Consider the following 22,982-nt stretch of genomic DNA (forward strand, 5'->3'; position numbering starts at 1 on the left):
GACTTTGCTAACTTATTGCAGACTGCTTCATCACTAATTAAACCACAGTGTAACAATAGAAACAACTTGTTTAAAATGTTTGTATTTGTTATTTTCTTTGCAGTATACAGCAGGCAACATTAGAATAACAAATAAATTAACATAGAATACAAAATAAGGAATTTACAGACATTTCTGTCAACAGTCTAGTCTAAATCTGGGTGGTCCATAAGCATGGGTTACATTTTTGCAGTCTTAAACTATTTAACTGTTGTCATTTACACTAGATGTATGTTTTGAGACACTCAGGCATGCTTTTAAGATCTTTATACTGACAGCTCTCTATAGACTGCAAAGCAGTGCGTGAATATGCAGTGTACACTTTTTAAACTGCCCCCTCTAGTGGTTACTAACTATCTGCTGTCAGTCTTGATTCCACATTTACAATGTAAAGACCACTGTGCACTGGGGGCAGTATGTGAGCCCTGAAAGGCAACAAAAATATATAAATAAAAATAATTTAGATTGCTCCCTTAACAGCTGCTTGAACAGAACGATTTACATAAGACATGTCCTTATCGTGAAAAAAAAAAAAAAATCTATACACATTTACATTTTCAAGTACGGTAAACTTGTTCAGGACAAAGTGACAGCAACGGTGTCAGAGCTCTTCTCCGTGTCACAGTCTTTGTCTGGTGGTGCAGAGACCGGCGTGTCTCTCAGAGAGTTGGGGCCACTGCTAGTCTGCCCTAAACCTTTGTTTGGGAGGTCGGCTGTCGACTCAGCCTCAGGCTCTTGCTGTGGGGCCGTGGCTACGAATAGAACAGAAGCGAAAAATATACATCACATCTATGGAAATTGCCAGGTGTCAAGTGGCTGGTGATTATGCAGGCGAGCAAAGGATTGGAGACTTGCAGGGTTACGAGCTGCCGTAAGAACAGAAGAAACAAAAAACAGCTTGTGCTGTTACCTGACTGAGTGCAGGACTTCATGTGTTCTGGCCAGTGGGCTTGCTGACACGGGTAATCACAGTAGCTGGTGTTCCAGCAGCAGTAGAAGATGGCCTCTTTCCTGCAGTTGGCGCACCACTGTTTCTTCTTCGTCTCATCCACTGCTTGCTGCTTCTCCACCTCCATCTGTTTCTTCACCTCTGTCACCAACCTCTCTCTCTCCTGCTCCAGACTTTGCCTCATCTCTGCCATTGTCAGCTCTACATTGAAGCACAAATGAACATGATCAAAACACGAGCGAAACTCATTACACGGTTTTCGGTGATGAAGGCCACAAGCATAGTAATTCGCTTATCGACGAAGTTCTCACCGAGATTGTGCTTCATCTCTGACAGCTCTTGTTGATGCAGCCACTGTAGTTTTTCTATTTCGATTCTCAGTCGTCTTATCTGGATTAAAAACCCACGGGTTAGGTTCAGTAAAGGGTCTCATGCAAAGCCACTATTATGATCTGAAGAGTATTTCGTCTCTACGGGGCCAAGAGCAAACACCTACCTCTGCTATTGTATTGCCTGAAGTACTCTTAGAGAGGTCATTGTAGATTTCAGTCATTGTACCTTTGATTGCATCCATTATCTGAAAAGAGTAGAACATAATATTCTGATTTAAGAAAAAAGTACTGTGAACTACCAACACTTATCTGGTTTTATTATTACTTGTCATCTTCAAGGTTTGCATATGTTATTTTATGTCAAATATGCAGTTTGAAAGCATAAGTAACTGGTATCAACTAAATCTCTTATTATTATAGACACCTATAATTTGTACATTTCACCCCAAGAGAAATACACCAAGCTGCTCTCAGGGCTCGTTTTCATCTAAGTTATTTGGCGAGAGAATGATCAGTCGGTGCTGAAGTCCAGTGGATTTGACACTCACAAAGCAAATGTAAACTTATACTAACTTTATTCGTGTACTTGGCAATGTCTGCAGCTACGTCCGCTGAGGCAGTGGGGATATACAGGTCTGTTACCGCGGGTGAAGACGTAGCAGCTGCGCCTAAACTTGACGCTGCCATCGTGGCAACAGAAGATGGGCTACTGGATACCAGGGTGATGGCCGACGTGGATATGCTGAGGGGAGTGTCTTTCTGTTGAACAGCTGGAATAAGAAAACACTATTCATCAGACACATTATGGAAAAACTGATTATATGATCGTATTTAGCTGAGCACATTGTTTCTGTAGAGGGTAAATTGTAATCTTTTTCGAAACACCATACATGGAGGTATTTCGACATATACCGGCCCACACACTGTGTTAAGTCATACTTGATATCTACCTTTAACAGCCTGTCTGGTCTGATAGCGTGTGCTTTGAGAAGACTGCTGTGATGAAGATGAGGACACTGCCGTCGAGCCGTTCCCAGTGGCCTGTGCCTGGGTCAGCGCTTGAGCCTGGCCTTGCCTGGGAGGCGACGACGCCGCCGTGGTCGCCGCAGGTTGCTGGTTCTGTTGCTGACGCTGCACCTTCTGCATGTGCCACTTCTGCGAGGAGGTCTGAAACTTGGCAGTGGGATTCCACACCACGGCTCTCTGCACCACCGGCGCCGTCTCTCTGGGCAGCAGAGGACGCTGTTTCTTCAACGGCGGCGTGGTGGAGGCTGAGGAGGAGGAAGAGGGGGGTGTTGCGGTGGCACTGGACACGTTCGCGAGGCTTATGGTTGCGGGTGAGGGAGTAGTGAAGGAGACCATAGTGACAGGAATGGCCATGGGGGACTGTGTGGAAACGCTGGAGGGAGTGGACGGAGCTGTACTGTTTTGAGACGGTAGTGTCGACGGGGTCAGGGTTTTCCCTACAAGGGAAAGTACACTATTTACCAGTTTCCACCTGTACAAAGTTGGTGATCTTTCCACTTTTACATGCGCTAAAAATAGACATTATATTCTGTGTGTGTTTGATTATTTCTTGTGGGATCAACACAAAAACGTAGAACTCTCACCTTCAGTTTTACCAGCAGAAGAGTCTTTAACAGTGGCGTTGTCTTTCCTGCTCCTCTTCCTGTCCTTGCCTCCCTGTTCCTCTCCGAGGTCAATAACCAGCTCTCTCTCTGAGTCAGAGTCCTCCACCGGCACAGGCTGCTTTGCCTCTTCTTTCGCCTGAGCCTTCTCCCTGAGACTAGGTGATGCTGGAGGTGCTTTAGTCTTTTCTGGGCTTTCTTTTTCCGAATCTGTGCTCATTTTCTCATTAGTCGAGGCATCTGATGCTGCTGCAGTGGCGTCGCCTGCTGTAGTCTCGGATGCCACGTGCGAGTCAGCTTTGCCCTCCTCTTGGCTCGGGGAAGGTTGGTCTTTGGCTTTACTTTTGGTAGAATCCTTCTGGGCCTCATCACTGGATGCTGCATCCTGACCATCCTTGGTTATTTGCTCCTCATCACTGGCATACTCACTGTCACTGGAGTCCGATTTATCAGAGTCCTCTGAGTCACTGTGTTCCACACCTTTATACACATCGACGGATATCTCATCTATGCCTGCAAAACAAAGTGAAAGGAGGGATATATCACACATCATCACATATTCACTTCCCAAGATGTGTTCTGTTCAGCGACTTTTCCAGTCGGACAATGATTCTGCTGACTATCCTCAACAGAAATACTTCCATGCATACTCCACTGACCCAACTGTGCCTTGCAACTCTCGATGGTTTTGTCCAAATTCAGCTGGAAACGGCTCTTGATCTGTCTTTTTGGAGAGGTGAGGACCGGTGTGGCTCCTTGTTTCTGTTGAACCGTTTCACTAAGCTCCTTCAGGTCCATTTCTGCTTTACTCCGATCTGTGAGGATACAACAGAAAATAGTTCCACGGCCACATCTGCACAAGAGAAAGACTTTATTTCTAGCAGAATCGTGTCCAATGGTGACCTGTATTTTGCTCACAGAGAATGGACATCATTACTCTTTCATGCGTATTACGTAATTGCCATAAAAGATTCACCTAGATTGAGGTTCAGTATGCTTCCTGTCGGTGGTGTCTTCTCCTGCTTGGGAGCGCCAGGAGCTTGAGAGTGCAATGGTTTAGGGCTGTCTAAGGAACTGCCTGCGGGACAAGGTCGAGGATGGCCAGGCGATGCTGTAAAGAAACATTCACTGTTAAATGAAGCCCCCTGCCATTAGACACATACATACTAGTTGCTACACTGGAATGCACCTGGTGAAGTACCTGTACAGTCCATGGACTCTTCTCCGGTACTGTACTGGCTGTTTGGAGCCTTTGTCTGGGACTTGTCCGCTGTCTCCGTTTCCCCATCCGAACCAGTGTGGGCAGAGGAGTTGGTGCTCATGGGGGAGCGAGGCATATCACCGAGGGGGAGTCGCCGGCCTCCTGCGCTCCCTCCCACCCCGGCCCCAGACAGCATGGTCCTGGCCAAAGAGATCTTGGGTGATGCTGTCATATCAAAGCTCAGCTTGATCTTCTCCTGTTTCTCGGGTTTGAGCGGGGTGGATGACGGGTTGGAGGGATCCAGCAGCATCTGGAAGTTGTTGTCGGGAGTGTACGGTGTCCTGAAGGGGGCATAGTTAAACACTCCGAACTTCTTCCTCATGTTCTCCACATAGACCTCCATCTCTTGCATGGCACTGTTGAAGATGCTCTTGGTCTTCTTCACGGAGAATGGAATCTCTTTGGACATGAGGTAGCAATTGTTTAAAGGCACCCAAGCCCTAAAAGGGATAAAGATTCACATCATGAACGAAGTGTGACAATGTGCCGAAGCAACTGAGTAACTGAAGCACGGAGGGCTGATACCTGTCATGCTGACCAAAAAAGCGAGCATCCACTTGTCCATCTTTGTCCCGCAGAGCTTTAGCGGGCCAGAATGGAAATCCTTTCAGTTTGGCCCACACTAGAGGGTGAGGGTTACTCTGCAGACACACAGTAAAACACTGGAACTGAGTGGTTGTATATTAGGGATCTATGCTAAAAACGGTAAACAATCGGGTGAAATCATCAACAGAAACTTCAAGTCACTCAACTAGCTTACACAAGGCTCACAGAACCAGTTGTCTCTCTTTTGGCAAGCAGACAGATAACACTCGGGACAAACTTCAATCTCATTCATCTGCAATTAAAGAATCAGAAGTTTCAGCTGTCACCTCTAGTGTTTCAAATCAATCAATGTAAATATAAAGGTATTTTCTTTATACCCACCTCATGTTCACAGATCTTAACTATGACTTTGGCTGTAGCCGTGAGTTTGTGATTGCCTGAAACAAGGACATACATTTATGTTAAACTATTTAAATACACATAAGCCAACATTATTGTTATATTATTGATAATCATTTGACAAAATTCTGTTCTCCAAATTAATCATTCTAAGGATATTGTAATTAAAAACTCACAAAATAATTAACTGACATCTGAGAATCAACAGTGGAACACAGTTGATTTCATTAATCAATTACATTATTCATGCCATTGTATGTTTTCTTTATCAAAAGCATGACATTGATTTAAACAGCTGGATTATTCTTAAATGTTATTTCCACACAATGAAACATACCTCCATTGTATATAATACAGTTGTGCAAAATCCATTTTGCATCTGCCAAGAAGGCCTCGGTGCAGCCGTACATCTTCTTTTTAATATTCTGCGGTGCAAAAAGACAAGATGGTGCCCGACTGACAAACTTTTTAACAGTGTTACATTCATACTATCAGAGAAGAATATGTGATAGCTTGTGGTTTACCTTCTCAAGTGTGCAAAGATCCATAGCGTGAAAAATGTACTCTGCGTAATCTGGATGCTGTTCGAGAGAGACAGGTTTCTGGAAGGGTTCGGTCTGTAGGATTGAGTGGAGAGAAAAGAAACATGAAGGAAAATAAACTCTCACTGCACAACCTTCCCCTCTACTGCACATGCTACCACCATGCTACTACTAAAAATTAAAAAAATCTAAAAGCCGCTTCAAACAAAAGCTGGAAAATCAGTGGAGGAAGAAATCATGATGGGGTCTTGTTAGTGTTGTAATTGATTACCCAATTAAAAGTCTTTCTCTGCGTGGAAGCTGCATGGGGGGAGCGAGATGACAAGCGGGGATGATCCTGAAAGAGAGTGAGAGGGGCAGCTGTATCCTCACCACCAGCGAGCATGTTTACCTTCATGGTTTCCAGCCATGACAGGCCCAATATAGCACATTGACTACGATTGTTAGTTCTGTTATTAAAAACAATTTTGCACATGCAAATCAATAATTTATCATGCTGGACTGAGAGGCAGATCTTCGGGGTGCAGATCTTAACATCTGGCACGACTGATGGAAATATGATGGTTGTGTAAGCAATCTAAAAAATTAGGACTGGCCAGAAAAAGAGCACATGCCAATATCTAGGTGATACATCTGAATGTACAATTAGAAAAAGGCAGCACTGAGAATAAACAGTGTACCCCATCTGTAATTAGACCGTCTGCCACAACACAATGCAATCAGTTTGGTAGCATGAATTCCCTAGAAAGACAGAGGGACCAGAGTACTTACACCTGGCTGTTTCATCTTCTGAAGGGCAAACTTTAGTAGGTAAGACAGCTGCTCTATAGTTAGCATCATCATGGCTTTGCTCTGAGTCTCTATACACTCAGCAACTGTTATTTTCTGAAAGACATCAAGAGGAAAATATTTGAAAACTTTGTTCTCAATCCCACAATTGCACAGAATGTTTGTGGTCTCAACATTTTCTCACTTACGTCCAATCGTACTGAGAGGCCCTCCGTTATTAAACAAATATCACCACAGGTATTTGACTAAAGGCTGTGAAATATGGTTTACAACAACCCTACACTGCACGTGTGCACATGTGGGCGAGTACCTCACACTCCGGACAGAACCAGTCGCCCTCGGGCTCGGCTGGTAGTTTGAGGCACTTGGCGTGGTACACCCTGGGGCAGAGCTCACAGCAGAGCACCTGGCCCTCGCGGTGGCACAGCCAGCAGTAGAAGTCGTTCCTGCCGTCCTGCGGTACAACATCAACAGGGTCTGTGGTGAGTGCTGGCTGCTTCACGTAGTAAAAGGGGCCGTGTCTTAGTTCTGACTGGAATGCGGGCGAAAAAAGAAAGACAAAGTTGGGGAAGGTCAAAATCAGAGCCAGAGATTAAAGCCAAGCAGACTAGCACAGCATCAAAAAAGAAAAGAGGCACACGTGTGTTACACACTATCTGGTTTTAGAACACAACCATCACCGATGTGCACACGGGTAAACAGTGTGGACAGCCTGGATTAAACTGGCAAGGGTTCACATAGTTCCAGCTGCTACAAATCATTTACGAAGGTCAACTTAATGCGTCAAGTGTAAGATACTAGCAATCATTTATCCACTGTGCACTTGTGAACTGCTTCACACACAAAGCAAGCTCAGCATGCATTTAGCACATTCTCAGATTACAGGGAATTTTACTAAAACGCTGCCGACTGAGAAAAACATTCGTTAAAATTCGAGGTGCACCGATAGCTTTCTATCAGACCTCAGAAAATACACCAAGTTACTAGTTCCAGTAGTATCCAATGCGATTGAACAATTACATAAGAATGTACAACAATATGGATTCATATGAGCAGACAATCCTAAACATAACACTGTAAGACACAGTGACATAACACGCTAATAGGCTATAGTGCAAGGAAATACTTCGATATTTAGATCTCCGTGAGAGGTGGAAATCACAAGGTAACCCCTGATATATTGGAATAATATCACAATATTTCGCCACTGATAGTGTCAGACTTACAACAGCAGAAATCAAATGTGTGTCAAAGTGCAAAGAGTTTCAGTTACATGACAATATTTTCCATTTTTCAAATGTCAAACAGCCACAAACTACCAAGAAATCCAACCGATCACAGTCAGTAAAAAGGACAAAAACACGGCTGCCTCAGGAGGCTATCACAAGATAATGCACCGTCATGTTTAGCAACAATACAAAGCAGGACACAATATCGCTTTGACCCAACACTGGTGAGAACGTTTATGACAAAAGGGGCTCATTTCAGAAGAACTGTCTACGTCTACGTTAAATGAATTTATTGAAAGAACCCCTGTCTGCTCCAACGGAGCGGCCAACAGTTAAGAGTGTGGTTATAGCTTCCAGCTGTTGCAGCTTCCAGGTGTGTGTTGATGTAGAGTATCCCTACAAAAGAACATGCAGTGAACCTACCCTGGATTAAAATACTGACAGATTATGAATTACTGATCACACATGGCCTTTATTAGCACCGATACCCATGCTATAGATTGTATCACCTACGATTATCATTCACTGAATTTGAGCGGCTGAATGTGACAGCTTCTATATTTTGATTCTTTTTTTATATCGCAGTTATGACTAACAATATAAAAGTAGATTGTTTTACACTGAATTTAACAGGATTTGGTATCCCAACACGTCCACAATATCTTGCTAAAACAAGACAGTATTGACCATAGTTTAGGGTAAAGAAAGTTCTTCTCTGCCAACTAAAGCTAAGAAAACACTTCCAGTATAAGACAAATTCAAAGAAAAGGAATACTAGCAGCAGACTGTGCAATAATGTCCTGCCAAGTAAGTTAAAAACACAACACAATTACAAAAAATAAGCAGGAAACTGAAAAAAATATTTGTAAATCTAATCTGGGGGTTAAACTAACCCAAACGATAACAAACAATGTTAAATATGTTATAGTACTTAATATGATTCAGTTGTAATCACTGAAAATAACACATTTGAATTAAATCTTTTTGGATGCAGCGAGCATCACAGAGTCTCATGGTCGATGGTGACAGCAGACATCTTAGACCTTCAGCAGGTAAAAACAAAACTCTCCACATTGGGGGTAAGAGCAGAACAACTTTTAGTGATTTGACTGAACTGGCCCTTTAAGCAACTGCATAAACTGTATATATTTTAGGCCTAGAGCTCTACCTCTTGATGAAAAACTTTGAGAAGTTGTTGTCTGAATATCAAAAGGCAGTCGATGGATGAGGTTGAGAGTGGTAGCTAGTTTAAATCCTCTTTCTCGTGACTGTTACCTGGTGTTTGCTGCTGCTAACAGCACCTGGTTTCTTCTTCTTCTTCACAGGGCAGGGGGATGTTTCAGCAGAGGAGTGACCATTCGATGAGTGAGAGGGACTCGGCATCTTTCGCTTTTGGGTCGCCCGTTCTGTTGGCGCCGTGTCTGAAACTGCACACAAAGAGGTCAAAAATTACACGAAAACAGTCAGGGCGCACTACTTTAATACCAGAGACGACACACCAGCGTTTTCCTGCACTCTCGCCACAAACAAACGCGTTAAGCTCTGTATGTTCTTACCCTTGGATCGTGTTGAGATCTCCATTCCTTCTGTTGTGATCTCAGTCTTCTCCTCTTCCTCTGCCACGCTGATGCAGAACAGATCAAAGGTTTACCAGTCAAACACAACCTACAGCTAAAGATTTCTCGTATACATTACTAATGTTATTATCATAAAGTTAAGGATGTTGTTTGAAATCGTTCTTTGGGACACCACGTTGTTAAGAGGTACGTTTCAACATAATAGCCTATTAGCCTAGTAAGCTAAACCGCCATTGACGGCTAGTTGAAAATAGTCACAAATAGTGTTACGTTTCCTCATCTAAGGCCAAATCTGAGCATTTTATTTTACCAAACACAACTGATTGTGTCTGGTAAAATCCAAACGATCATTAGTGACCTCCAGCTGTGTGCATGTAAACATGTAAATGCTCAGTTTTTCAGTCTTATGACTGTAATACATTTCTTCAAAAGTTTGTTATTAAACAGGCTCACCCACTTCTTAATGCAATCCCCCTTCCTACTACAATGAGGTTATTCTGTACGAGAAAGGTCAATTTTGCCAGCAGGCTGTCTCTCGACATTAATATAATTCTGGTTCGATTTTGGCGCCCAGTTGGTACCAGAAGCATCATAAAGCCTCTGTTAAAATTCAAACCACTACATCTGACAAAGTGCTGTGCTTATAGCATAGGTTTCAAAGGCTTACAGATATAAAGGCAGTGAATGAAGTTATCGCCAGTAACGGGGTGCTAGATCGTGTCCGTGAATGATCACATTTATTGTCCGGGACGGTGAAATACTGAGAAATGTCGACTGTGTGCGGTTGACAAAAACACTGTTTTCAACGTTTTCTACTCTGCTGAAGGTTTCATGATTTCAATAAAGACATCCAAACAATTACCACAAAATAAAAGAACTACTGCTGCATGACGACAACTATAAAGAGTCTCCAGAATACCTTATGCCAGACAAGTAATGTATTAGAAGTGTCGCGATAGACCGGTATCGCCAATAACCAAAATGTTTAAAAAATGTAATATTGATATCATGTAAAAAAATATACATATGATGTTGTGTAAACAAGGCACCTGATTTTGTACAGTTATAGTTACAGACTCTCTCTCCACCTCCCAAAACGCATACTTTGAGTGTAATTCCTTTGCCAAAAAAATCCCGACATTACCTTTATTGTGAAATCTTTTGGCCACGATAATTGTGTAGTAAGATCAGATATTTTGACAGCGCCATACTGCATAGACAATACTGATAACATAGCAATGGTGTCACTCAAACCATACATCAAAGGCTTAAAAACAGCTCTGAAGTAGAACTAGACCGCAACTTGGTGTCTTCTAAATGTTGACAACATTTTAAACTCAATTAAAGCAAAAGACGACCGGTCCTGAGACAAATGCAGCTCGATGTGCAGGGCATTCCCAATCCTAAACAGCAGGCACCACAGATCTATAAATAGTAAACATGACAAACACAGAACAAAAGAATCTGCAGTGGCCGAAAACCTTCTGACATCCAGAAAGTAAAACGCATGTAAATTAAGTGTTCCCTGCTGTTTTTTTAAAACAACCACATAATAGTCATTGATCATGTGACCTGATAACGGGCAGCATATCACAGGGATTGCACAATCGCAGTCCGAGTCCTTTTAGAGAAGCAAGCCACAACGTGCTGTGAACCACCTTCATTCAAAGTCTGCCCAACAGGTTTTTGTTCTCAGTATCAGTTCAACACGATTCACCTTGGTTCGCCCTGTTGTCGATCCTGTTATTGTGATTGCCATTTTCTCTGATGCCACAGCAGTTGCACCGGCCTCGTCGGTCGGATTGGCTTCAATTCTGCCAATTTCTATTTCACCCACTCCCGAGGAAAGCCCCGTTTGAATGTTTTGCGTGAAGAACAGTCAGGCATTGACTGAAAACAAAAATATACTGCTTCCGTTTCAGTAATCTTGTTCACGAAGACCCCCCCCCCCCCCCCCCCCCCCTGCTCCTCCATCACTACAAGAAGGATGAACATATCAGGCAGGAACACAGCACATCTGCAGAGACAGTGTGCAGTGAAATGGCTTCACTGGCCTCCTCCTCTAACCTGTCTGGACAGCCTCATACAATCTAACATCCTGTCACGTCCAGAGCAGGAAACACAGCAGCAGAAGACAAAGAGAGAGCCATGGGACAGGCACAAGGACACAAATCAATACCACTCAATCCTGACAATGACATTTCTGAACCAAAGACCACAGAGCACACAAACAGCCTATTATAACCTACACACCCCTTTCCACACCCACCATTGCCACAACATCCATGCTTCAACGTAGGAAATTCAACAAGCATACCTGTTTTGTTTTTTTCTTCCTTACTCACATACAGATTCTTCAGCCTATTCTTTTAATCTTTTTTTCAATTATTGAGGGCGTAGGGGGGATGAGGGGAAACGATGGGTCCAGGTTTCCCAGAAGGCCTTCTCTCTCCCTGCTGCTCTCTCCTGCAATTGTCAATCTTTAACCTCGGCTGCAGGCTGCCGATTGGCTCGAGCGCCACACGGAGGAGGCTGATTGGGCGCTCGGCTCGGTGTGCCACACGGGCTTCTCTTCTCCCCGCTCTCCTCAGCCACAGTGCTGCAATGCAGAGAGGACTGGTCCTCACTGTTGCTTAAAAAAACAACACAACCAGAAAACCCGAGTCTGTCACTCTGTTGAAAAGCCCATGCAGACACACACCGGACGTGTGTCTTTTATCAGATATGGAAGACGCAGCTCCTGACAGGGAGAGGATCAGATTCCCTCTCTCGCTGCTGTGCTCTCAGCCGGTGTATGTGTGTGGCATCCATTTTGAACACACACTCTCTCTCTCCCTCTCTCTCCCCCTCTCTCTCCCTCTCTCTCTCTCACTCTGACCATTGTGCACACCGCACACGCGGCACGTACACACGGCACCAGTCGAATCTGCTGTAAAAGACCACATGCAGCTTATTATGTGCCCCAGCATGTTGATATGCAGCATGGGCCTAATGCTGGACACAAAGAAAGGACTGAAAATGTCACAGGCCTCCCAGACAGCATGGACGGCACAACCCCCCCCCCCCCCCCCCCTTCCTTCCCTCCCTCCCTCGCTCTGCAATGCTTCTTCAACATATACTGTATCATAATCAATATCTGCCTGGAGATTCAAGTGTGAGCAAGAGTAAGCCGGCAAAAACACGCACATACAACTGAGAGCGTGGCTGTACATTGTCCCATCTTTCTGTGGGAAGGTGAATCTGTTTGACCAAATGTGTGCCTCTCATTTAATCACTATAGAACTCAACATTGGTACAGATTCAGGGCAACGCAAGTATGTGCCACAGACACACACACACACACATCAAGGCCAACTACATTATCTACGCAGGTCCAAGAAGGTCAACTGGTGGATATTTTCAAAAGGCAGACACCCAACTGAAGAGGCAGTGAGTGTCGGTCTACACCACAGTGGAATGAAGAGATTAGACGAATTACCAAGCACCATTCACAAAACACTGAGGAGGGGGATTTTCAGTCTCAGTCAATGCAGCCTGCTTCTGAACTCTGGTCAAGCAACATTATGTGCGCCATTACATCCAGGCCATAGTTCTCCTGGTTGTATTTACAACAGAGCCTTTATCACACACCCTCCACTAATAATTACAAAAACAACCTGGAGAATATCAAAATGTTCAAGAATAAAATAACAATTTTGATCATTAAAGAAATTCTTTATCTGATTCATGCACACAGAAAACCAAACACCAACATCTATATATATATAAACATAATTCAATCCAACCTTGTCGACTTCAAACAGGCTGTCAAGCCTCTCTGGATGAGATGAGGTTTCTATGCAGAGCCTTTTCAGAGGAAGTCCTTCCCCTCTTCTTTCCTTCTCTCTCACATACAAATACTCAGTGTGCTTGGAGCAGAGGGACAGAAAGGGGAAGCTCTCTAAAATGGCTGACACTCGGCAGCAGAGAACAACACTGGGAGGCAGTGCACACCATTAGGCTCGGGCAATTCCCTCCAACCCGGGGATAAATAAGCTGCTACGACATATTTAGTCCGCCGATAATTGGTATTTTAGTAAACTGGTGAGCAGCTTACAGGTTTAGGCCGGTGAAAAGCTTCTTTTTTTTTTTTTATTCACCCAGTAAAAGAAACCTAATCAAGGTGAGGTGAAGTGGGTTTTAGGTGAGTGTGGGAAAAATGAAGACAACTAGGTGACCCTACTGTCGTTTTCTTCATTGCCATGTTGGTCTGGCAAACAATTAACGACCTGCCTTGCCGTGGTGCCAGATTGAGGCCTAAATTAAACTTGCTGCGCTGTCACTTTACCATCTGCTAATTCCTCGGGGGACTCCCCTCTGCTCTGCTCCCTGTCTCTCCCATCCTGCCCGGGTCCCTCACCAGGCCTGCCATCTTGTCGGCAGAGGCCAGTGGGCAGCCACACAAACTCAATCCTCTTTTAGATCTTGAGAAAAGAAAGCAGGTTGCAGTTAGTGTCCTATGAATCTAAAATGACCTCACACTTGACCTGTGGGCCCCCTACTGTGTGTGTCCAGGCGGCCAAACCAGTTAGCAGAGGCAGTATATGTTGCACTGTGCCATGCTATGCTCTCCTTCCAAGCTCCACTCCTGTGCTGTGGGGTGACAAACACTCTTCCCCCTCCCCCAGTCTGTCAGACAAACCTGTATTATTGCTCAGCCACACACAGTGGCTGGTGCCTTATCAACAGTGTTGTGTGTGTGTGTGTAAAAGAATGAAAATAGGGCTTACCTCTGTGGATGCATGGCTACAAACTCTGTGTGATATGTCAATGCTTGTTAAAACATGGAGGACAGCCCTGTCAGCCCTTCACCCTGCTCACAGCACAGCCACGGCTCTCCAAGCTGTCCGACTCACCGCTCCGATGTAAGGCACACTGAGACTGGCCACGCGTGCTGGCAACATGTAAGGCGGCTGCTGATTGGCTAGTGCATTTCCTGGTTGCTTGTCTTTTGTTTAGCACGGGCAAGCTAAAAAAACGCAGTGCTCAGAGCAAGAGGAGCTAGGCCCGGAGCAAGAATAGTCAGCCTCTGCACAACTTTCAGCTATCAAGAAGACTGTATACAGCTGTTATTGCTTCCTAAACTTGCTATAAAGTAGGTGCAGCTATGAGGGGTAGTCAGCAGATGTGCACACAAAGAACAGGCCCTTGGCTCCTAAGGAGGAATTTGCCTCACTAGTTCCCACCCTCAAACTCAAGCAACCGTCAATGGGCAAGATACAACCTGCTATATGAATAAAAGCAAAGTGTAAACAGGCAATAGGTGAAATGTATACTCTGTTTCTTTGGCCTATAAAGGTTTAACAACAACTAAGTTACAGTCGTGATTTGCCTGACACTGGCTCTTGAACTGGTCTGGTCACATGTTACCAAGGTGTTTCCACATAGGCCACAGTTCTACTGTTAAAGAAACAGTGACTTTCAGTTTCTGGTATACCGTTCCGCCACGGGGCATTATTCAACTCGATTCTAAATGACTTGTATGGTACCTCAGAATATATTGTACGCACAGATCGCCTACATTTGTTGCAATTTTTTTTGACATTTTAGAGGCTTCTTGTTTTCTCTTTTGTTTGCCTCGTGTATATCTTTAGAAAATGTGATCTTACATCAACATTATTACAGATCAGAACTTTACTTTTGAAAAATAATTTCACAAAAGACAAGGAGGAAGTGTCATGTTGACAAATGTTAGCAACGCTTTTGCAATATATTCTCACCAAATCATTTTGTTAAAAATAAGCTATTAAAGTCATTTTTGACCGATTATCTGATATGATAGGTTATCTATCACTTCATGCAGACATAACGCATGCTGTTGTTAATGTTGATCCCTTACATATTTGGTAAATTAGATTTAGGGGGAGACTTAGTATTGCTTCTCTGTCGGTAAAACATCATATGCTGTTTGTTTCACTTGACAGTAATGATAAGTATACTTTGCTTTTTCTAAGACTTGGCTGTTGAGAGGAACCTGCCTGCACTGTTGGCTTCTCTTTCTACAGGAAGAAAGACAGCAGCGGCCTCTTGTGGCAAAACTTAGTAGTAACAGCTCAGTACACACTAACCCAGAGATTCTCAAAAGTTTTCATATCAAAGAACCACCGAATAAATAAATTTACCAAGGAGCCCATTTGGTAACATTAGTTTAAAAAGGCCCACAGATTGATACAAGAGGGGAATGCATGAGAGAATAGAATGTATGATGGGTTATAATGGGTGAAGCCTGGATCAATGGAGTCATCCTGTAGTTTTAATAACAGTTTGAACTACCTGTTAAATATTTAATATTACTGGAAAAAGCAAATCCTCATTTAACTGGTGTGAAATGGTCTTGGGCAGTCTGTGTGGGTTGTCAGCAAAGTAAAGGATATCTATTTTAGTACAACGTCTAACTAACTGTTAAACTACAAAAAGGTAAGACTTGCTTGGTTTAGCTAGTCTCTGCTGCTAGCTAACTAGCTAAATTGTAGCTAAAGTGAAAAAATGTGGCTAAGCTTATTAACTTGATAAACTAGCATCAAAGTTGCGTTTCTTACTCTCAACCAAGGTTACTTTATGTAATTGGGAAGCGTTTCACACCAGTTAATGGTAACATTAACATACCTGAGTTGTAATAGAACCTTAATATGCTGTTTGTAATTAGCCACGAGCTTCTGCACAAAACACACAAAACAGGTTAATATGCGTCGTCTAAGGATCATTTACTGGATGTTTTAACGAGGAAATAAAATTACTCTGGTGGCACCACACATGTAAAAAAAGAAGCCTTACCAGGTTGTAATTGTAAACATTATGTCACCCTTGTCTGTCTCCACTAGGAGTTACCGTTTGGTGTCCAGTCAGTCTGCAGACGGTGAGCTTAAGAAGTTGTCGACCGGTAACGAGCCCCGCAGTCCCCAAGATGGCGCCCTATAGCGAGACGGTGACCGCTCCGATCAGACATTGAAGAGCTTTAAGTCTTTCTTGGATTCAAGGCCTTGAATACAATATATGTGTATGTGGTTTTAGGAGACTGTTTTCATATCTTTAACACTCTTTTCTCATTTATCAGTATCAATATTTCATTATTTTCACGAAAAGTCATGACATTTATCAGAGTTTCCATTGAGGAAGGCATACAGTTAACCCACAGAAAGTTATGTACAGATAAAGGTTTCTTTTATCCATTGGTTGAGAATTAGACATGAGCCCATGACTTACTGACTTATGGTTTTGGAGGCAATGAAACACTTTCATGTTGCCATGTAGGGCATCTTAAAAGAGACAAAGTCAATGGTTTTTGTTGTTGTTGTTTTTCAATTCCCACAAACAAACACGTGATTATATGATATGGCTCACAATCATTATCTGGTTACCAAAAAGGAAAATATAGACTACTCTCTCTCTCTCTTTTTCTGTGTCTTCAACTGAGTTTAAGGGACTTGATTTGAAAAGTCTTAAAGTTATTTACAATAGAGAAGCCAGAGGAAATATATCAACGATTTGCATATAGATTATACCCCTTTCATGTTTTTATTTTTGATAAAACAATTAAAATTCCACCAGCAACTGATGAGACAATCAATGTGTTTTACTGAACTTTTGAACTCGTTCACATTTTTAGACACAGGATCATGGAAAATGCACTTTTTGTCAACCTAGATTTTATATTTCACACTCTTTATTGTCGTCTGTCATGTTTAGTCATAACTTGTGTTATAGCTGATAATGTTGTGCAAGATGTGTTTGTGCTTTATGCATCTAGTGTTGCGGATTTGAGGGATGGGAACAGGCTTGGTGAAAAGAAAGAAAGAAAGGCATGCTGTTAGCTGTTTGCAGGTGAACTAATCTGAATGCATTAATGATTATGGGGCTATCTCCTGTCCTTTCAAACTGTTATCTCCTGTCCTTTCAAAGTAGAGAGGCTGCGTAGGGAGGGGGGGGAGGGGGGGATGGGATAAAGTGTCTCACACTCATTGAGGGGGAAGGTCAGTTTGCCGTGTTTTGTGGGGGAAGGGGCACAAACAGAGGGCCACTGGGCCCCCCTTTGGGTCTCCATGGAATGTAATTGAGGTTCCGTCGCTCAGGAGGACATACAAACACCAAAAACACCCAACAAATAATGCACAAGGTTTTTATGTTTTACTTTTTGTGATGTCATTATGTCATGAACACAACACTAGCAAACAATCTGATCTGGATGAACTATGTGTAATCATGTTTTGCATCAATATGGTGAAAATGCTTGTATGCCTTATTATCCTTCACTACCAGCTGTAACACGTTTGGGAGTAGTCCTACTAGTCTGCTATAGATTTTTCTGATTACATTTTTTTGAATTGGTTGCACAACATAAAATGCTGTGACTTTGGTAATGAACCTCCTCAGCAGCTACGCTTTATCCAAAACAAAACACACCCTTTCTCTTTTTTTTTCCACCACCTCAAAGTTTTTCAGAGGATTGCAGAAAGTTCAGGCAAGAAAGAACAAGTAAGGAGCTAATTACCTATAGTTTTGAACTCGTCTCTTCTTTACTCCCTTAACCCCCCAACGTCCTGCTGCTCTTCCTCCATCATTGGCCCTCACTCTCTCCTTCTTAGTCAAATTTAAAAACTTGTGTGCCTGGGGATCACCATGGAGACAGCTTCTTCCATCCTCTGTTGCTACTCAAGGGGCGATATGGCACAGCGGCTCCGCACTCACTCCGATTAGTATAATTGACACTGGACCCAAAATCTGTGGGACATCAGGCTGCACATGTTGGGATTAGAGTCAGTGGCAGTTACTTTATAACTGAAACATCAAGGTATTAAAAGGCATACTCTGATATTCTGATTAACAATATAGAGACCATATGTCATGATTGCGAATCCATATTTGGCAATTATATTTGTTCCTGCTTAATGCAGGCCATATTACATACTATATACATTTTATGTGGAAAAATATAAATTGTAATGGCATGTAAAGTGAATAACATAATAACGTAATACTCTAGGGGTATGATAAGTCATTTGCATGAAGCTGCTTTTCTGCCAGCCTATAAATAAGTTTTAAATCTCTCCCCTAATAATATCAGTCACTGGCTGCTCATATCGCCTATGGGTATTGGTGCGCGTGTAGTTCGTTCGCAGAAACGTGTCAAGCAGTTCGAGTTGCGGCTCGCAAAGGAAAGCAACTGCATTACCCAGAAGTCACTGCGCTCCGCTTACAAGCTGGCTCCCTCCGCTTCTGGGAGTGTTTCGCATTTAAACAAACACGGTCCTGCTGAAGATGGCGGAGAGTTTGTAGAGGCGTAAAAAAGAAACTGCTCTACTCAATGAAAGCATCGAAGCCGGTGAGTTTTCTGCGACTAGTTTGTGATTCTATTTATTACCAAGTTTAAAACCCAGGCGGTAGCGCGTGTTTTCAACGTGCACATTTGTCACAGAGACAGTTGTGTGTGTGTGTTGCTCCGCTTCTGAGCAGGCTGTGGGTTTTTTTCTGAGCTATATACGGGTGATACAACGAACCATCTCACCACTGTCTCGTTTGTTATGGAATGTCTGTTGTGGAATTATCGTCCTCCTAAAGTAGCAATAAGACGAACATTTTGCGTCAAGTCTCGCTTGTTATTGCGCCATTTGTATCGTTTTTCTTCTTCTTCTCCATTATCGGCTCGCTACAAAGTTTACGAGACACAGGCTCTCTGATTCGCTGGAGGTGCGATAGCCGAACGTTAGCTCTTCATCTCTGCTTCATAGAAGTGAACTCGTTGGTGTTTTTAAAAATCACAATGTGAACTTTGTAGAGCCGCATGGTTGTGTATCATTATCCCACATCACAGCGGAATGGCTGTTTTTTGTTCATTTTTTGTATCGGACTTGCTCCACAGTTTCGGTACAACGGAGAGCTGCAGGAGTCTCCTGTGTTCACAGCTAACGTTACACCGCAGTAGTAGGCTTGTGTAACAAGAAAAAAATGGTTTATTAAAAGGTTTATTGCTCGTTTTGTCGATCCTCCACCGTGAATGCAGTGCAGGGTACACACGGTGTAATGTACCTGCATTGTGTGTGTGTGTGTGTGTGTGTCACATAGTTTTTCTTTTCCTTTTTAATTTCACACCAAGAGTGTAGCAGCATCTAAACAAACAGCAACACACTAATGTAGTCAAGTCACATGACACGATAGACGCACAAAATTGTCTTCTTTTTTTTTGTTTTTGAAAATAAGTCACATTTTCTTGTTGATTTTATACATATATATATATATATATTCATGATGTCACCATTAACCACCTTGTATTCCTCACTTCTGACGAACCAAACTTGAACTGACTTGGCTCAGCAGCAGCGTGGCTGCTCTGGAGAATCCACAGCATCTGTTATGTATCTGCACGGCTGTAAATGACATTACGTATACCGTGATTGTAAATGGGTGGTATATAATGGCCAGTCACAGTATGATACATGTTTGTGTTTTCACCCGCTGATGAATCATATGTAGGTGTGTGTGGGTGTGAGACAGACAGACAGACAGGCAGACTGGCAGGCAGGATGAGATGGATGTGTTTCGGTGCAGGGGGAGGACGATCGCTCACAGGGTTCAGGTAGAGTCCAGGTTTGCGTTCACTCAGTTTTTGTGAACCAGTTTAGGAGAACATCCTTGGAGAGCGTGCACATGTGGAGGCAGAGAATGAGGAGAGGTGGGTTAGTCATTCCTGTGAAATGGTTGAGGTCTAGGTGTGCTGTCGCTCTCTCTCTCTCTCATCGCCCCGGGGCCATCCCTGCCAATACTTGCAGGCTATTAACAGCTCAATGCACATTTGAGAGTTTCAGAGGTCATTGAGGTGTATTTGTCACGTTACTACACGGTCTGGCTGCCTGCTGAATGATGAACGTTCCTGCTTCTTATGATTTCATGCAGGCCACTCATTAGATAACAATGTGGGGATGCAAATGGGAAAGAACAAGGGAGAGCGATGCTGCCGTCAGAAGAGCTAACTTGTCTTTATTTTGAGGGGCCGATGGAATGCCATTACTCAAAGCCTACCGATGTGGCATTTTTTTTTTGTGAGTGGTAGAACGACCACTGTGGGAACCTGTCCAATGAACTGCTTCTGCTCATATTCTCAAATGGAGCCCCCTTCCCCCCCCATTCTCTGTCCCTTTTATCTCCCACTTTCTTTCTCCCTCACACAGGGTGTCAGGCTGCGTTAACAATGAATCAATCTTTGGGGGGGATTCTTTGACTGCAGATGGGGTGAAGAAGTGACCGGGGATGCATGGCTTTCGCTCTTTGTCTGTCAGCCCCCGAGCTCTCAATAATTCATTAACTTATCACTTTTTCTCATGGGACTGGGAGAAGTCTCTCTCTGGTGGCAGATTCTGTGGTTATGTCGGATTCCCTGATTTGATCATTCTATGAGCGTGCGGTTAGTGCCACTGCTGATATTTAGTTATTACTCATAGACGTTGGCTTTTGATGTTGTTAGCATCCTTGTCAACAATACAAAAGTGTAAAAGAAAATATTTCGTTTCAGAGATAGTATCCAAACATTCTTAGGAAGCTAATAAATCTGAAGATCAGGCATGTCACAAAATACATCTGGAAATATTTGGATGTGTTCAGTGACATCTGTAGCTCCCTGAGTCTGGTAATGTTTGGACATTGTTCATTATGACTCTGTGTCCAGTTCTCCTTTTTGAGTGCCGTCTCCAGCCAGCTGTATTTGTAGTGTAGTGTTCAAACTGGATTCCTGAAGTCTGTACGCTGAATCAGAAATCATGCTTCTCAATGAAGTTCTTACGAATTTGGATCTGTGTTTTTTTTTTTAATAATTAAAATCTTGGGTAAATGTCGCTGCTATGTGGTTGCATTGAGTTCAAAATACTGGGTGGTGTCATCAAAAAAGGAGGAAAAATAAGCGAAGCGCTTGCCTCTTAATAACTGTCTCTAATCTGTCTTTGTCAAGCTGCATTTTTGCGTCGCCGATGTCTGAATACACGGCATTCTTTGAGAGGCAGGGAGACCGAGATAAAATGTTTCGTTTCGAGTAACTTGCCCGTCGGTCATGTGACGGGCCCGTGTGTTCCGTTTAAGATGAACGGCTGTGCGGGTGAGCGGTGTCTTGATGACACACGGAGCTGAAAGCAAAGCCTGATTGTTTCCCCTATAATTGAAATATGACTCTGCAGTCCCTTTGTGTTAGACAGCAGTACAGGTAGGGTGAGCTTAGTCGAGTTGCTGCCTCTGACGGATAACTTGTCATTTAGGGAGAGTGTAGATCTTTACATTTCCCAGTTTACAACCGAGGTTTGAGAAAGTTTCCTGTGGTCAGCTCGGGCTGTGTAAAACATCCTGTTCAGCCCCCCCCCCCCCCCCGCCGTCTCAAGGTCACTCCCGCGGTGACGGCGATCCGTCTTTGTGTTTTGTCAAAAGTGAACAGCCATCGCCGGCGTGGCACTTCTCAACCCGGTAGGCCTACCTCTGCGTGGAGCTAAATATAGAAAACGCTGCTCAACAAGACAGTCGTGTTTCCACTGCTAAAATATTTACAGCTACTTCGCCCAGACGAGTGAGAGTGACAATATGAGAGGAGAGCTCCCGAAAACCAGATTGTTGTTCACTGGTCGGAGGAAGCCAGACAGTTTGTACTCTGACTCCATTTGAAGTCCCGTCTCATTCACCCCCCCCCCCCCCCCCGGTCGCCTCTTCTTCAACTCTGAGGTAATACCCGAGTGTTGGGCTTAGCTGAGCCATATGGGAGCCATGCACACTTCTGAAAAGCCAAACGGGCAGCCTGAAGCAATCATTGCACCCAATTCCAGTTTATAGCCAGCGAGGATTTGGAACAGTTCACTCTCTGCAGTCCTCCTTGATTGGACGAAGGCAAGAGTTTATTAGGGAACGGGGGGTGCCAAGAGCTTTTGTCCCCCCCCCCAACCTACCCCCTCCTTGCCCTTCCTCTTTAACTTCAACTCCCCCTTTAACTTTCGCTCCCCCCCAGCTAAAGAATGCTCGTAAAAGGGGTTCACCTGAACGAGCCAGTGGGAGGGTATAGCTCCCTGGCCTAGTTTTGTTACCATTGTAAAATGTTAGCAAGACCTTGTTTGTGTTTTTTTTTAGAGCCCCCCTTTATAAAAAAAAAGAAAAAATGCTTTAAGGGGGAGAGACAAGGGTGAAAAAAAGTTTGGTTTGTGAGATAACTGCTACCAGATGCTGTCTCTGTCTGTTATTCAGCGTAGAGAGAAGGAGAAAGAGAGGCTGTGTGAGGAGGGGAAGAGAAAGGACACAAACTTCTCAACTTGTTACATGGACACTCTCCATCTTCTCCCTGTCTACAGCTGTGTATACTCTTCCTCCATTATATACACACAAATTAAAAAAGGGTGTGTTAGCACGGGCAAAGTAGTTACTTTGCAACCAAAACAAAAAGATGCTTTGGAGAAATAGAACAATGTTAGATGGTTGGTTGTGTTTATCCCTTTGTTTACGTCACGCTCCTCTTCCTCTCCGTGCATCTCCGAGATGAACCGGTTCCACGTTGGATGTCTGTGGCAGTGGGGTGTGGTTTCTTGGTCCGTGTGGATTGAGAGGCAGCCGTGGCTGGCACAGCGCCGCAGTTTGCCAGCTGCAGGAGGATGTGTGTGTGTGTGTGTGTGTGTGTGTGTGTGTGTGTGTGTGTGTGT

General features: G+C 43.6%; 2 protein-coding genes across 10 annotated transcripts in view; one reads left to right on the plus strand and one right to left on the minus strand.

Annotated features, from left to right (window-relative positions):
* Positions 1–66: 66 nt before the first annotated feature.
* zmynd8 (zinc finger, MYND-type containing 8) lies at positions 67–16,138 on the minus strand. 9 transcript variants are annotated; one of them, XM_031856670.1, is made up of 21 exons: positions 16,105–16,138; positions 9,271–9,338; positions 8,990–9,141; positions 6,796–7,017; positions 6,468–6,581; positions 5,968–6,033; positions 5,679–5,771; positions 5,492–5,579; positions 5,137–5,192; positions 4,970–5,047; positions 4,735–4,850; positions 4,150–4,649; positions 3,925–4,059; positions 3,608–3,763; positions 2,931–3,461; positions 2,271–2,783; positions 1,894–2,090; positions 1,485–1,565; positions 1,300–1,378; positions 950–1,189; positions 67–791 (listed from the first exon to the last, which is right to left on the minus strand). In XM_031856670.1, the coding sequence occupies exons 1-21, from the start codon at positions 16,122–16,124 to the stop codon at positions 616–618; spliced, it is 3,681 nt and encodes a 1,226-aa protein (XP_031712530.1). In that variant the 5' UTR covers positions 16,125–16,138; the 3' UTR covers positions 67–615. The 9 variants fall into 9 exon arrangements, with proteins under 9 accessions (XP_031712530.1, XP_031712359.1, XP_031712444.1 ...); XM_031856499.1 differs by having other exon boundaries at positions 4,138–4,649; XM_031856584.1 differs by lacking the exon at positions 16,105–16,138 and adding an exon at positions 14,061–14,608 and having other exon boundaries at positions 4,138–4,649.
* Positions 16,139–18,548: 2,410 nt separating this feature from the next.
* LOC116381517 (nuclear receptor coactivator 3-like) overlaps positions 18,549–22,982 on the plus strand; it is a 29,039-nt gene continuing 24,605 nt past the window's right edge. Inside the window, exon 1 of the mRNA XM_031843758.1 lies at positions 18,549–18,649. The gene's annotated coding sequence lies outside the window, so the exon portion shown is untranslated. The remainder of the gene's footprint in view (positions 18,650–22,982) is intronic.

Source organism: Anarrhichthys ocellatus, unplaced genomic scaffold (genome assembly GCF_004355925.1).
Source record: "Anarrhichthys ocellatus isolate YVR2014 unplaced genomic scaffold, GSC_Weel_1.0 scaffold1, whole genome shotgun sequence".
Classification (NCBI taxonomy): domain Eukaryota; kingdom Metazoa; phylum Chordata; class Actinopteri; order Perciformes; family Anarhichadidae; genus Anarrhichthys; species Anarrhichthys ocellatus.